Source organism: Grampus griseus, assembly GCF_964374135.1.
Source record: "Grampus griseus genome assembly, chromosome: 3".
NCBI classification, from domain to species: domain Eukaryota; kingdom Metazoa; phylum Chordata; class Mammalia; order Artiodactyla; family Delphinidae; genus Grampus; species Grampus griseus.
In genome coordinates this window covers 135543686-135556464 of record NC_139019.1, presented here as the reverse complement: position 1 = coordinate 135556464, position 12779 = coordinate 135543686, and the positions used below count along the sequence as shown (strand labels likewise).

At 48.0% G+C, this 12779-nt stretch overlaps 1 protein-coding gene across 1 annotated transcript in view; it reads right to left on the bottom strand.

Moving 5' to 3' along the window:
• Positions 1–11077, bottom strand: part of ADRA1B (adrenoceptor alpha 1B) — a 60374-nt gene extending 49297 nt beyond the window's left edge. Inside the window, exon 1 of the mRNA XM_082650911.1 lies at positions 10021–11077. Coding sequence (XP_082507037.1) covers positions 10021–10969 — 949 coding nt within the window. The 5' untranslated portion in view covers positions 10970–11077. The remainder of the gene's footprint in view (positions 1–10020) is intronic.
• Between the last annotated feature and the right edge of the window lie 1702 nt (positions 11078–12779).

The following is a 12779-nucleotide window of genomic DNA, read 5'->3' as shown; positions in this document are numbered from 1 at the left end:
ATCGAGGTACTTTTATCATTCAAATTGAGACATTTTGAGAATATGAGAGGGTTACAATAATCATCATAGTGCCCTTGGTAACAGACATAAGTGGAGACTGGCTCAGGCAAGGTGGGATGTCTGGTCACCCCATTATAGAGCAATGCTATATCACCTACAAACAGACCCAGTGTATCTTTGGTGCATTTAGCAAAGCTGGACACCTTCACTTTTTTGGGGAAATGCTTTGATATTAAAGAAATCAAAGTAGACTTCATGGGATAAATTAGAATGTTGGCCTTCCTTCCATTAATTTTAGGGCCGTGTGTGTATGTCGTGTGTGTGTATGTGTGTGTGTGTGTGTGTGTGTGTGAGAGAGAGAGAGAGAGAGAGAGAGAGAGAGAGAGAATTTAGAATTACATTTGGAGGTGGGGGCAGCATTCACTTCTCAATACCTTGGGCCTTTCTGAAGGTCTTAATCAGGCCCTGCTATAAAGTCACCAGAATTGTGTCCTCCTCTCCTACTTCTGTGGGGACCAACTCTGACCATATTCCTCCCAGAGGCGAGAGGCAGGTGACAAGGGCTGAGAAGGTGAGGGAAAATGGGGACTGACTGGCAAAAGACAAGTCTCCCCCAGAGGCGGTGGAATGGCAACCTTTTATGAAGAATGAAGATGTTGTCCAATTTTCAAGCTCATAACTTGGGTCCACTCCGGTCTTCATCTATCTAATCTTTCTTCATTGGGTCCATAACCAGACCCATATTGGCCATTTGGTTTCACAAGAGCAGTCAAGACAGTTTCAACGTGCTTGTGGTATTTTCAAGGAATGTAGAACAAGTCACCTAACCTCTAAGCCCGTTTCCTCATTTATAAAGTGAGCAGAACATTAATACCTATCTGATGGGCTATTGGGAGGTTCAAATGGTAGATGAAGTCTGGCACATACTGTGTGAATCATAGCTGCATTTGCTATTTTTATTGGGAGTCTAGTAGGTACATGTCTCTGGGCATGGAGGACAGGAAGATGAGTGAAACCTGGACCATTTCCTCCGGAGGTTTGCAGCCCAGTAACACTGCTGAAGATGTGCCAATCAGTCTTGATTCCCGTGAACAAATGTGACAAGCACCATACACAAGGTATAAAGACAGCCATCACCATCAGGGAAAGGGGTGGGGACCAGAAAAAACTTCCTAAGAGAGGTGTCCACAAAACTGGGGGTCTACAGGTGGACAGGATTTGGATGTTCAGAGGGTACGGGAAGAGCATTCCTGCCAGAGGGAAGAGTACGAAAAACACATAGGGTAAGGAAAATGTAAGGTGTATTTGGGGAAACAGCAAGCAATTTGAGTTAACGTGCGCTCCTAGCACCCGTGTTAGGCAAAGAGGAAAGATGCGGTCACTGCTTACAAGAAGTTCACACATAAGTCCATCAGTCACGAGGCTGCTAGAGAGAGCCACCCCTGTAGTGTTTGGGGTGGACCATGGGCACTTCCTTAACCTCAGGGCTCCTCTCTTCATGGGATCCTCCAAAGCCCTGGGTGGGATCCCAGCGTGTCTCCTCTAGGTAGTATTATTTTGCAAAGTTTTCATGAGTAAGGTCTATTACATGCAACTGGTTAGGATCACTATCTAATTCCACTCCGACTTCCCTCTGTCATAATTTCCCTTCATGTGGGTGTTAGTATAGGGGTTGTGGGCATTTTTGGGAACTAGCTAAGAGTTAAAGATACATTTCATTTGGGTTCTCTTGAATATACATATATGGTGTGCATATATGTATATCCTTATATACATATATGTGCATTTTCTTTCTGTATAGCTAGGTTATCACTAGTTAGGGTTACTGCAAAGTGGAAAAACAGCTTCTAGAAATACTCTCTTGTCCACGATGCAACCCTTTGTGACAAGAAGAGGTAGGACCAGAGGCTGATCCAAGGTAGGAGAGAGTCCTATGGTGCTGAGATCACACGTATGTGGTGAAGAGGTGAATCAAGTTCTGAAATGTATTCAGCCAGAAGTTAGGCTGTGAAAAAGTGTTGTAAATTTTATGTGTTTAACCCCAAAGCCCAAATTTGATAAAAGCCTTAAAGGTATATGGCACTACCCGTAATATGTTGTGAAGCTGAAAAAAATCTAAAGCACCCATAATAAAAGAAAGAGAAATTTTGACTTAGCTTGCTAGGGGAAAGACCCAATTATTTTTATATTCCTTATGTTCTCACCAGGATATGGTGCCTTTTGGTTGCTGAATAACAGGCAGCCACTTGCCCTTCCTTTCCATCTTCTCAGAATAGACTCTGCTTTCCCTAGGGCCTCTCTGGGCTTCCATAAATCAGGGCTCAGAGCCTCACACCTAGTATACCCCCAGTAATGAGCCCTTTAGCTTATTCCGATTGCCTAGATGTGAATCCAGGTTCTGTCACTAATCAGCTGGGTGGCCTGAGGCAAATCACCCAATCTCTCTGAACTTCAGTTTCCTCATCTGTAAAATGGAGACAACCATAGTGTCCATCTGGTAAGCCTCTGGAGAGGAGTGAATGAGAGCCTGCATAGAAAGCACTCTTAGCCTGGTTAAGCCAGGCACATGGCAAGACCTAATAAATGGAGCTATTAGTATTACTGTTATCAGATGTGGTTAGGGAGCACAGTGACATCCTGCAGATGTGGGAGAAAGCAATTTCCCATTGTGGCCTGGTGGCCATCAGTTATTTTTATGAGCCACACATACTCAGGTAAAGGCATCTCCTGCATTAGAGATCTTAATAGGCCCATCTGTGATGGCACTGCAGCTACACACATGCCCACTGGCATTTCTGTGGTCTGTTTCACCCCAGAAGGACTGGGTGCTTCCAAAAATTGGCCCCCATCCTATCATACCTGACAAGCATGACTCCACACACATCATCCTTCCCCCTCACCGCCCCCCTGCCCCCCGCCCTAAGCCTTTGACTCTTATGGCAAAGCTGAGGCTAATTTGTTTATCCATCACTGAGAGGATAAATCACCCTCCCCCTTTCTTCCTGCTTTCTCCCACAAATATTTATCGTGCCTAACTATCATGGTGTCTCCCATGATTCTAAGACTTTAGGAGACTCACAGTAAAATTTCAAAAAAAATTTTTGGTGGGGACAGACATAGGGTTACCAACTTTTTCTTTTGCCAAGTAGAATACCACACACACACACACACACACACACACACACACACACACACACAATGACTATCACTATCACTTATTACCATCATCCCATTAAAGAAATGTTATTTCAGTTTCCCAAAATAGACAGGACATAGTCTTTAGAACAAAAGAGCAGTCATTTATATTGAGTACATTTAGAAAAACACAGGATTTTCCTAACTCTTCTTTCATTTTGTCATGAGCCAGTAAAAATGTTATCACCCATGGGCACCAGACCTCAGACAAATGTGTGGAAGCACTGTAGTAACAACAAGAATAATATAACATATGTTTATTGAGTGCCAAATATGGAGTCTAATAGATTCTATCATTTACTAGCTGTGTGACCTTGGGCAATTTACCGAACCTCGCTGAACTCTAGACACAGGGTGATGATCCTTGCTCTGCAGAGGGGCTGTGAGAATTACAAGCTATATAGAACACTTAGTGTTGAGCAGTGTTGCCTGCTACATTGAAGACCTGCTTCCACAGGGCTCATTCTCCTCCCCTTCTCCAGGGAGGCTCTAGTTTGAAGAGTTCACCTTCCCTCCTAACAATCCTCTGCCTTCCTCTGTATGGACTGGCCCGAGGGACTGGGCAGGACTGGGGATGTTTCTGGCTGCACTGGGGGAAGTTTAACCAAACTCTGGTTCTCCAAGGGGTGTTCATTCCAGGTTCCCAGGCATGGGGAGGACTAGTGCTATGCTGGTGGCATAATTGCCTGTGAGAACTGGTTAAAAATTGAGATTCATGGCCCCATCATGAAAGATTCTGATACAAAGGTCTGTGGTGGAGGTCAAGAATCTGTGCTTTTGAAAGCAGTCCCCTGCCAGATGTTTCTAATGAGCAACTGGGTTTGCTGATGGTCATGGCTCCTGGTTTTTGGGTTGGGACATTTTGTCCACTCACCTCATAAGAGTGTCTGGCGTATCATTCCTAGCATGGTATCTTGTGAGCCCTGATGAATGGGGTCTGAGGAGATCCTGGGAGGAATCCTCTTGGTTGTGTTTCACCCAGTAAACTCAGGGCTATTCCAGATACATCTCTTATTCTCCTGTATCATAACCAACCCATCCCCAAGTCCTTGAATCTGTCTACTTCTCTCCACCTCCACTGCTACCAGTGTGGTCTAAATTACCACCAGCGCTCACTGGGATTACAGCCTCCTAACTGCCCCATCTCTGCTCTGTGCTCCATGTAGCTGCCTGGGTCATCTTTTAAACACATAATCAGATTGTCTTTCTTGTCGGCTTCAAACCCTTCGGTACTGGCCATGGCAATTTATCATAAAATCTAAAATCATTAATGTGGCACAAAAGCCCCTGCATGGCCCAACCTGTGCCTGCACCTCCAGCCTCGACTTGCACCTGCCTCCCCTCTGTTCTCCGGGCTCTGGTAGTTCCCTACCAGCTCCTCCCTCAGGACTTTCAGGTGTGCCCTTCCTTCTGCCTGGAGCTCTCTTCTTCTACCTGCCCCTTTCACTGAATTAACTCCTCCAAACTGTTCAGGGTTCTGCCTAAATGCCAGTCAGGGATCCCTGTAATACACCGATCCCTGTCGTATACTTCTAATAGCAGCATACCCCTTTTCTTCAAATCTTTTTTCACAATTTGCATTTATGTTTATTTGCATGTGTGTATTTTTCAAATTATCTGTGTTCCTCACTAGAACTAAATTCTATGAGAACGTGAAACACAGCTGCTTTGCTCCACAATCTCCAGCACAACGCCTGGACCTAGTAGGCTTCCAATAAATACATACTTATTCAGTGAATGAATGAATGAATGAATGATTAAAGATGTGGAAACAAGTCCCTATATGAAGGCCAAGATCTCACTTTTTATTCCTGGTTGGGGTGACTAAATGCCCAATGTTGAGAGACCCATGTCATACACAGTGCAGGAGGTAGAGAGAAAGCCGAGCCCTGAGCTAGAATGTGGATGACCTTCCCTGATAGTTTATGAGTGAATTTTTTTCAGGGGTGAGTAGGGAATGGAAGAAAGACAGGGTTTTGTAACAGAAGTAGAATAATCAGCTTTTGACAAGGTGGCTCTGGGGTTCCTGGAGAACATTTGCTATGAGAGCAGGTTGGGACCAGAAAGCAAAAAGGTCAGACATCTTTGTGCACTGGACCAGGTAAGTGCCTGTTCTGACAGACACGGATTCAATTCTTGTCTCTACCATTTACTTGCTGTGTGACCTTGGGCAAGAAGTCTAACCTCTCTGAGCTTCAGTATATTTAACTGTCGAGAGGGAGCTATTACTTTCCCCTGTCAGGGTAGCTGTGAGGATTAGTGAGATAATGTCTGTAGAGGGCCTAGCAGAATGTCTGGTACATAGTATGTGCTCCATGATAATAGGATCTCACTAGGCTGTGAGCCTCCTGCACGCAGGGGCCATGTTTGCTTTGGTTCAACAACCCAGTGATTAGTACAAAGCCTAGCACATAGTAGGTGCTTTAGGAAGTCTTCATTAATGATTTTATAAATGACTGAATGTATTTTCCTGCAGTAAGATCTCCCTCTTCTAGGAAGGATTCCCTGTGTGTAAAATTTTCCCTCACTCAAACCAATTGACTTCCCTGTGAGCAACTCAAATCCCTGTGTTTTGAAACCTCAGAACTGGAGGATTAGTGTGTGTGTCTGTGGGGGTGGCTCTGTCCTGAGTCATCTCTGAGACCCCCACCCTCCCTTATGCTCTTGTGGGAGCTGGAAATTCATCAGCCCTAATCTGAATGAGAGGACTGGAGAAACAAATCAATGGAGAGAGGGATTCCGATTTGGTTCAAGTACTATAGAGATTACAACTGTTTCTTTGAAGCTGACCATTTATTTGGAGGGGAAAGCAGTTAGTTCAATAATGGCTTCCTGATGCCTTTCAGCATTTTAAAAGACGGAAGAAGGATTTGGAGCGAGGCAAGGTTCCAGTGTTTTCGAAACAACACACCAAGCCCAGCTACCAGTTGGCTGCCCAGCGCTTCCTGCTACCCACCCGCACCCCCATCTACTACACACCCCCCTGCACCCCAGTGCAATGCATATCCCTCAATAGCCCAGCTGCTTCTTGAACCCTGACCAGGCGGGTGGGAGTTGGCCTTCATTGTAATGCCAGGCAGCTGAAGATTCCTTGGACACCATGCACATCGCCCATCAAGTAGAAATGCTACTATATTATATTCCAATTATTTCCTGTCCCTCCATGGCCTGATTCCAGGGGCTGAATAAAGAGGTCCTTGTTTGGTGGCTCCATCCCTGCTCCTGAGTAAGTGAGAGCTGGTCCCTGGCCCAACTTGGTGTGAGGCCACAGGGAAAAAGGGTGGGAGGAGATAGGGAGGGTGTTACAGGTGGGGAGGGCTCCACAGGAGATGGGAGGCCTGTCTCTGCAGGCAGTCCAACCTCGCTCGCAAAAATAAAAACAAGGGAGGAAGGAAAACAAATGGGGCCCCTGACCAGGACCCTGTAGGGGGCAAGGCTATTTTCCTTCCTTCCCAGGAGGAATCCCAACCCTCCTCTTCCACGGAGAAGACAAACACAGCGATAGAAACTTCCAGGCACCTGGAAGTCTATCGCCAACTAGAAGTTTACTCCTACCTGGGCTTCTCTGTTTGCCAACCACTGTCTTCCCCCAGATCTGCTTTCTCCCCTTCTGAGTGAAAAGCCTTTCATGGAAAATTTAGAATTTGGAACCTGCATCAGATTCCAAAGGAGTTATTGTTCTACATCATGTTATTTATTTTTTTTATTTTTTTATTTTTTTTTTGCTGTACTTGGGCCTCTCACTGTTGTGGCCTCTCCCGTTGCGGAGCACAGGCTCTGGACGCGTAGGCTCAGCGGCCATGGCTTACAGGCCTAGCCGCTCCGCGGCATGTGGGATCTTCCCGGACCGGGGCACGAACCCGTGTCCCCTGCACCAGCAGGCGGACTCTCAACCACTGTGCCACCAGGGAAGCCCCATGCTACTTTTATTTGGGTGTTATTTGAACTCAGACGAAGTAGAAGCCCACATCTCATTTTGCTCAGATGCTCTTTCTATTGATAAATTACTAAGAACATGTTAATTAAGCACCTTCTCTGTTTGAAACTCTTGAGTAACTTTCGAAGTCCATCCCAAACTCAAGGCCTGGAGTCCACACTCCTTACCCGTCAAGGGTTGGATTTCCAGGGGAGAAGCATGTGGATAGACTCAGCTCAGGGACAGCACACTGGGAGAACTCCGGGAGATAACAGTTGGTCAGGAAGTCTTCAAGTCAAGGAGAAGAGAAACAAGCTCTGATAGCATCAGGGTGGCAAGAACATCTCACTTTCTGTGGCATGGAAGCCAAGGACCTGATATGTTAGGAACATAAGGTCTCAGAAAGGCATGGACAGAAAGAGGGGGGAAACTGAAATAGTATAAGTGAGAAGAAACTGAGGGTGGGTGTGAAGAACAGGACCCAGAGAGAAGCCACATCGTCCTGCACCACCGCGTGGGTGGTGAAGTGCTAACCTTTGCAGCGTTTAAAAACCTGGGTGTCCAGGAGGTTGGAGCCTGAAAGGAGCAGAGAGATCCCCTGGCCGGTGCTTCTCAAAGCCTGGTCTGGGGATCACCTCTTCAGAATCACCTGGTGGGCTGGTTAAACGTGATTCCTGGGACTTCTCTGATTTACTGGCTCGGATTCTCTATGTGTTAGGTCTTAGAAGCTGAATTTTTATCTAGTTCCACAAATGATTCTGATCCTTATTGAAGTCTGAGAGCCCTTGATCGAGTCCAGCCCTCTTGGTCCCTGGAAGTGAGACCTGAAGCCCAGCTGGTAAAGCAACACACCTAAGTTCACAGAGCTAATCTATGGCAAAGCTCACATACATAACTCTATTGCTCCTGACCCTCAGAGCAGTACTCTTTCCATTTCAACATGCTGGCAGCCTCTTCAGTTGTTTCCCCTGCCACCTAAAGTGAAAGCCTGCACCTTTGATCCACTCCTGCATCCTGCTGGGGCTTTGTCTTTCCTGAGGATGCTCTGGTCACAGCCTCTGTCAGCTGAGGATCGGGGGTGGCGGTGGGGGGGCGGTGAGGGGAAGAAGGAAGAAAGGAAAAGGATCTAGTTCCCTTCTGAGCCTTTAATAACAGGTATTGGCAACTGAATGGAGAAGAAAACACAGTTTTAGCTGCAGGGGGTATTGGGGTTTGGTTTGTACTACTAAGAGCTAACTTTCATTGAGTATTTGCTGTGTACCAGACACTGTATTAAGTCCTTTCCATGTACTAGTGCAAACCCCATGGAGCAAATAGTAATTAGCCCTATTCTGCAGATGAAGAAACTGAGGCTCACAGAGAAGTCATCATTTGCCCAAGGTCACATGGCTAATTATTGGCCAAATCACTCCATGTGCAACCACGATCTTTGGTCCAATGGAGTGTGAACTGTCATCCACTTTAACTGGACAAGCCTGCGAAAGGACCCTGAGACCTTGGGAAAGAAAAGAAAGCTGGGCAGCGGGATGTGATCACTACTTGGGGTAGAGCTTCAAACCCTCTCCACTTAACACGCTGAAAATATTTCTGAAAGGCATAAGCTCGAAAGCTAGCCTTAGAAATGACAATATGGAGAGTAGGTTAAACAGTTTTTCTTTATCATTTTTAAACGGAAACTCCCGACATCAGTTTACCCTCTTTCTATTTGGCTCTTTCTCTTGGAAGCAGTGTGTCTTTAGGATTTTTGTTACTTTGGGGATTTGTTTATGTTCAGTTCCAACTGAGCCCCTGGTGTGACTGTAGGTGTTAGTGGTCCATGGCAAGTAACAGCTGTTGTCTCTTCTGAGATCACAGCACATGACTCTGTCATAATTACCTCCCTCCATTCATTTTCTGGAGTGTCCCCCAGGGATAGAAAAAGAAATCAAAGCAGATCACTGCCTCAGAGAAGGGACAAGTGTTTCCTGAGCCGTGTGGACAGCATGTCACAGTACCCTCCTCTAGGTTTACCTCCTACCCAGACCTTGGCTTCATCCTTAGAGGAAGTCAGGTAGCCTTTTGAACAACTCACTTAGTAGGACTCCCAAACAAAAGAAGATGGGCACATTTTCACAGGAGAGAAAGGGCTCAGTTTCATACTAGCAGGACTTGGTGTCTGGTAGCTGAAGGTGAGGGGCAACTATAATTTAATTCTGGACATTCCATAAACCACCAGAGTTAGGGATATTTTGGGGTGAAAACTGAGAATGTGTGACCCTCTGGCCATCTTCCTTCTCTTTCAAATCTCAAGCTTTAGATAAAGGCTGGTTGGGGCTGTGAGGCTGTAAAATGCTCTTATTAACTCGTAATGGAGGGAGTGCATGGAGGTGATAGCAAGTGGTGAAAGGAGGAGAGGGAGAAGGCAGCCTCTGCAAAGCTCTTGAGGAGCGTGGATCTCTGCAGGAGCCCTGGAAATGCTGAATGAAAACTGCCTTTCTGTGTACGAGCTGCCTCCCTGCTTCCCAAATGCCGTGTCTGCGGTAACTACAAACTATTTTGTATGCAGCATTAGTGACACCACCTTAGTGGGCACATGATTACTACTGTAATAACGCTGGTGTGATGTTCAAGTCCAGTGTCCTTTTAAATTATTAAACCAAGGCTGTTGAATGAGTCATTGCACATACCAGATTTGCCTCCTGAGGTTCTATTTCAAGTGACTCGTACCTTAGCGCGTTTCACTAACACCTGAGTTGGTTCTTAGCCACCTACCCAATCTGCAAAGCCTTTGCAGAACAAACAACATTCCCCAACCTCCAAACACACAGACTGCATAAAAAACTAAAACCCACAAAAAACTTTATAGTAAGCTCATCAGTAAACCCAAGATCTGAAAATGCCCCGTTCCCCTCCGCCAGTTCCCAACTTACCAAGTGGTAGAGCGATGAAGAAGGGTAGCCAACACAAGATGAACATACCGACTACAATGCCCAAGGTCTTGGCTGCTTTCTTTTCCCGGGAGAACTTAAAAAGTTTGACAGCTATGGAACTCCTGGGGTTGTGGCCCTTGGCCTTGGTACTGCTGAGGGTGTCCTCATGAAAGTTCTTGGAGTGGATCCTCAAGGTCAGCTCCTTGGAGTTGGACATCTCCTTCATGACTCCAGCCTCCAGGTTCTTGGTGGTCCTCTTGGCAACGATGTAGACCCGGCAGTACATGACCAGAATGACCGCCAGAGGGATGTAGAAGGAGCCCAGGGAGGAGAAGAGAGCATAGAAAGGTTCTTCAGTGACCCCACATTCCTTGTCATCATTGGGCGCCGGCTCCTTCCACCCAAGAAGAGGCCCAATGGAGATGACCGTGGACAAGACCCAGACACCGAGGAGTGCCAAGATGGCCTTCCTCCTGGTGACCAGCGATGGGTACTGCAGAGAGTAGCGCACCCCGATGTAGCGGTCGATGGAGATGGCGCACAGGCTCAAAATGGAGGCTGTGCAGCACAGGACATCCACGGCAGCCCAGATGTCACAGAAGATACGGCCCAGCACCCAATAGCCGAGCACCTCCAGGGCCGCAGAGAAGGGCAGCACAGTGAAGCTTAGCAGCAGGTCGGCAATGGCCAGGTTGACAATGAAGTAGTTGGTGGGCGTCCTCAGGTGACGGTTGCAGGCCACAGACAAGATGACTAGGATGTTGCCCACGATGGCAAAGAGGATGAAGGCGCCCAGCACCAGGCCCACGGAGATGGCCCTGGTGATGTCCAGCTGGGGCAGTGTGGAGTTGCTCGAGGTCTGGTTGGGGCCAGTGAAGTTGGCATTTTTCAACTCTCCCCAGTGGGCAGGTGCTCCTGTGTTGTGGCCGGTGTCCAGATCGGGATTCATTTTAGAGTCCGCCCTCCATAGCCAGAGGGGTGACAGGGCTGGGAAGGGCTGGTGAAGGCTCCTCAGCTGCCCTGAAACTTTGCTTCCCCCGTGGTCTTCTTCCCAAAGGCGTCCTCCTGGCGAGAAGTCATCTCCCCCGGGCAGCCCAGCCCGGCAGCACGTCTCCTGCCTGCACCGAGCCGCTCGCTCGCCTGTCAGAGCGAAGAGGAGGAGAGAGGGGACGAGGCGGCAGCTCCAAGTTTAATGGTCCACGTCAGGAGCGCCGGGCCGGGCTCGCGGGGAGCGGCGGGGAGGAGCGGGCGGCGGGGCAGGGGGCGCCCGGCTCTGCCCGGCCCGCGGCGGGTCTGCGGACAGCGGCGCCTCCGCCCAGCTAGCGCCGAGGAGGGTCTGCTTTCAATGAGCCGCCTCTGGGATGACTGCACGGCGGTGACATCAGGCGGGGGAGCCCGGCGCCCTGACTCCGCGCGGCACTAGGGGGCAATGCGGGTCCGGCGAAGGCGCCCGCAGCCCCGACGCCGCCACCCTGCTCAGCCCGGAGGCGGGCCGCGCCCCCCGTCTCCCCGAGGGCAGGCTAGTAGGGGGAGGGTAAGAGGTGGGGGGAGCGGGGGCGGGGGTGGGGGCAGAGTGACTTGAGCGTGGGGATCCCCCTGTCCCCCACCCCCAGGTGGCTCACTGGGATTCTTTTTTCCTCCTATTCACTCCGCAGTTTCAAAAGTGGGCTGGGGGTGCTTGCCTTTAGTGAGGGGCGTCTGGAGTCAGCACTCAGATATAGGGGGCTCTGCAACTTGCGTGGCACCTAAAAGAGGAAGAATTCCAAAGTTAGTCAAATGAGAGGGACTTGAGTCAGATCTGAGACCAACCCCCATCCTTCCCTCCCTGTGAAACCTCTCTGGTCTCATAAGAAAACTCGGAAGCTTCTTGTCAATCATTCATTCAATCACTCATTCATTTAACAGATTGTTAACTGGGAACCCCCTGTCTGCCCTGGGTTCTGTTCTAGGCGCTGTGGGTAGAGTAACTGAACCAAGTAGACAAAGACCCCTGTCCTTGGGGAGCTTCCATTCTAGTGGGAGGAGACCAACAAATAAGTAGGCAAATTCTGAGGTGCGTCCTATGCTGTCAGGCGTAGCAGAGAAAATAAAGCAAGATTGGGGAAATGGAATGCTGTGGGGTGCATTTGGAATTTATATGGGTGCTCAGGATTTTCCTGAAGTGATGTTTGAGCCAAGACCTGAAAGAAATGAACAAACTGTGGGCTCTCTGGGGGTAGGAATGGGGTAAGACCTCCAGGCAAATGGGGAGGGGACTTGGGGAATCCAGATTATTTGTTGAATTCTTTTCCCCTTTCTGCCTGATTTCCATGTTGGACATTCAGCTATAGGGACACACTTCCCAAGGTGGGTGAATGGTACTTAGGAAAGAGGGTATGGCCAAGGATGCCGAGGGAGAGCCTTATGTTAGTTAACATTTATCCACTTGTCGCATCTTCTCACGACCCTAGGAAAGAAGGATTATTCTCATAATCATTTTCATTTAGTGGATGGGACACCAAGGTGCAGTGAAATTTAACTATGTGTAAATCCACATGGCCATCAAGGAGTGAATTTGGGAGTTGAACCCAACTGCGTGTCTATCCAAAGTTGAGCACTTAGCTGTTACGTCACACTTTTCCCCCAGAAGCAAGGAAGGGGGTGAATTCTCACCCCCAGCTTTATTGAGATATAATTGACATATAACATTATGTAAGTTGATTTGAGACACTTATATATCGCAAAGTGATTACCATCATAGTGTTAGCTAATACTGCCAA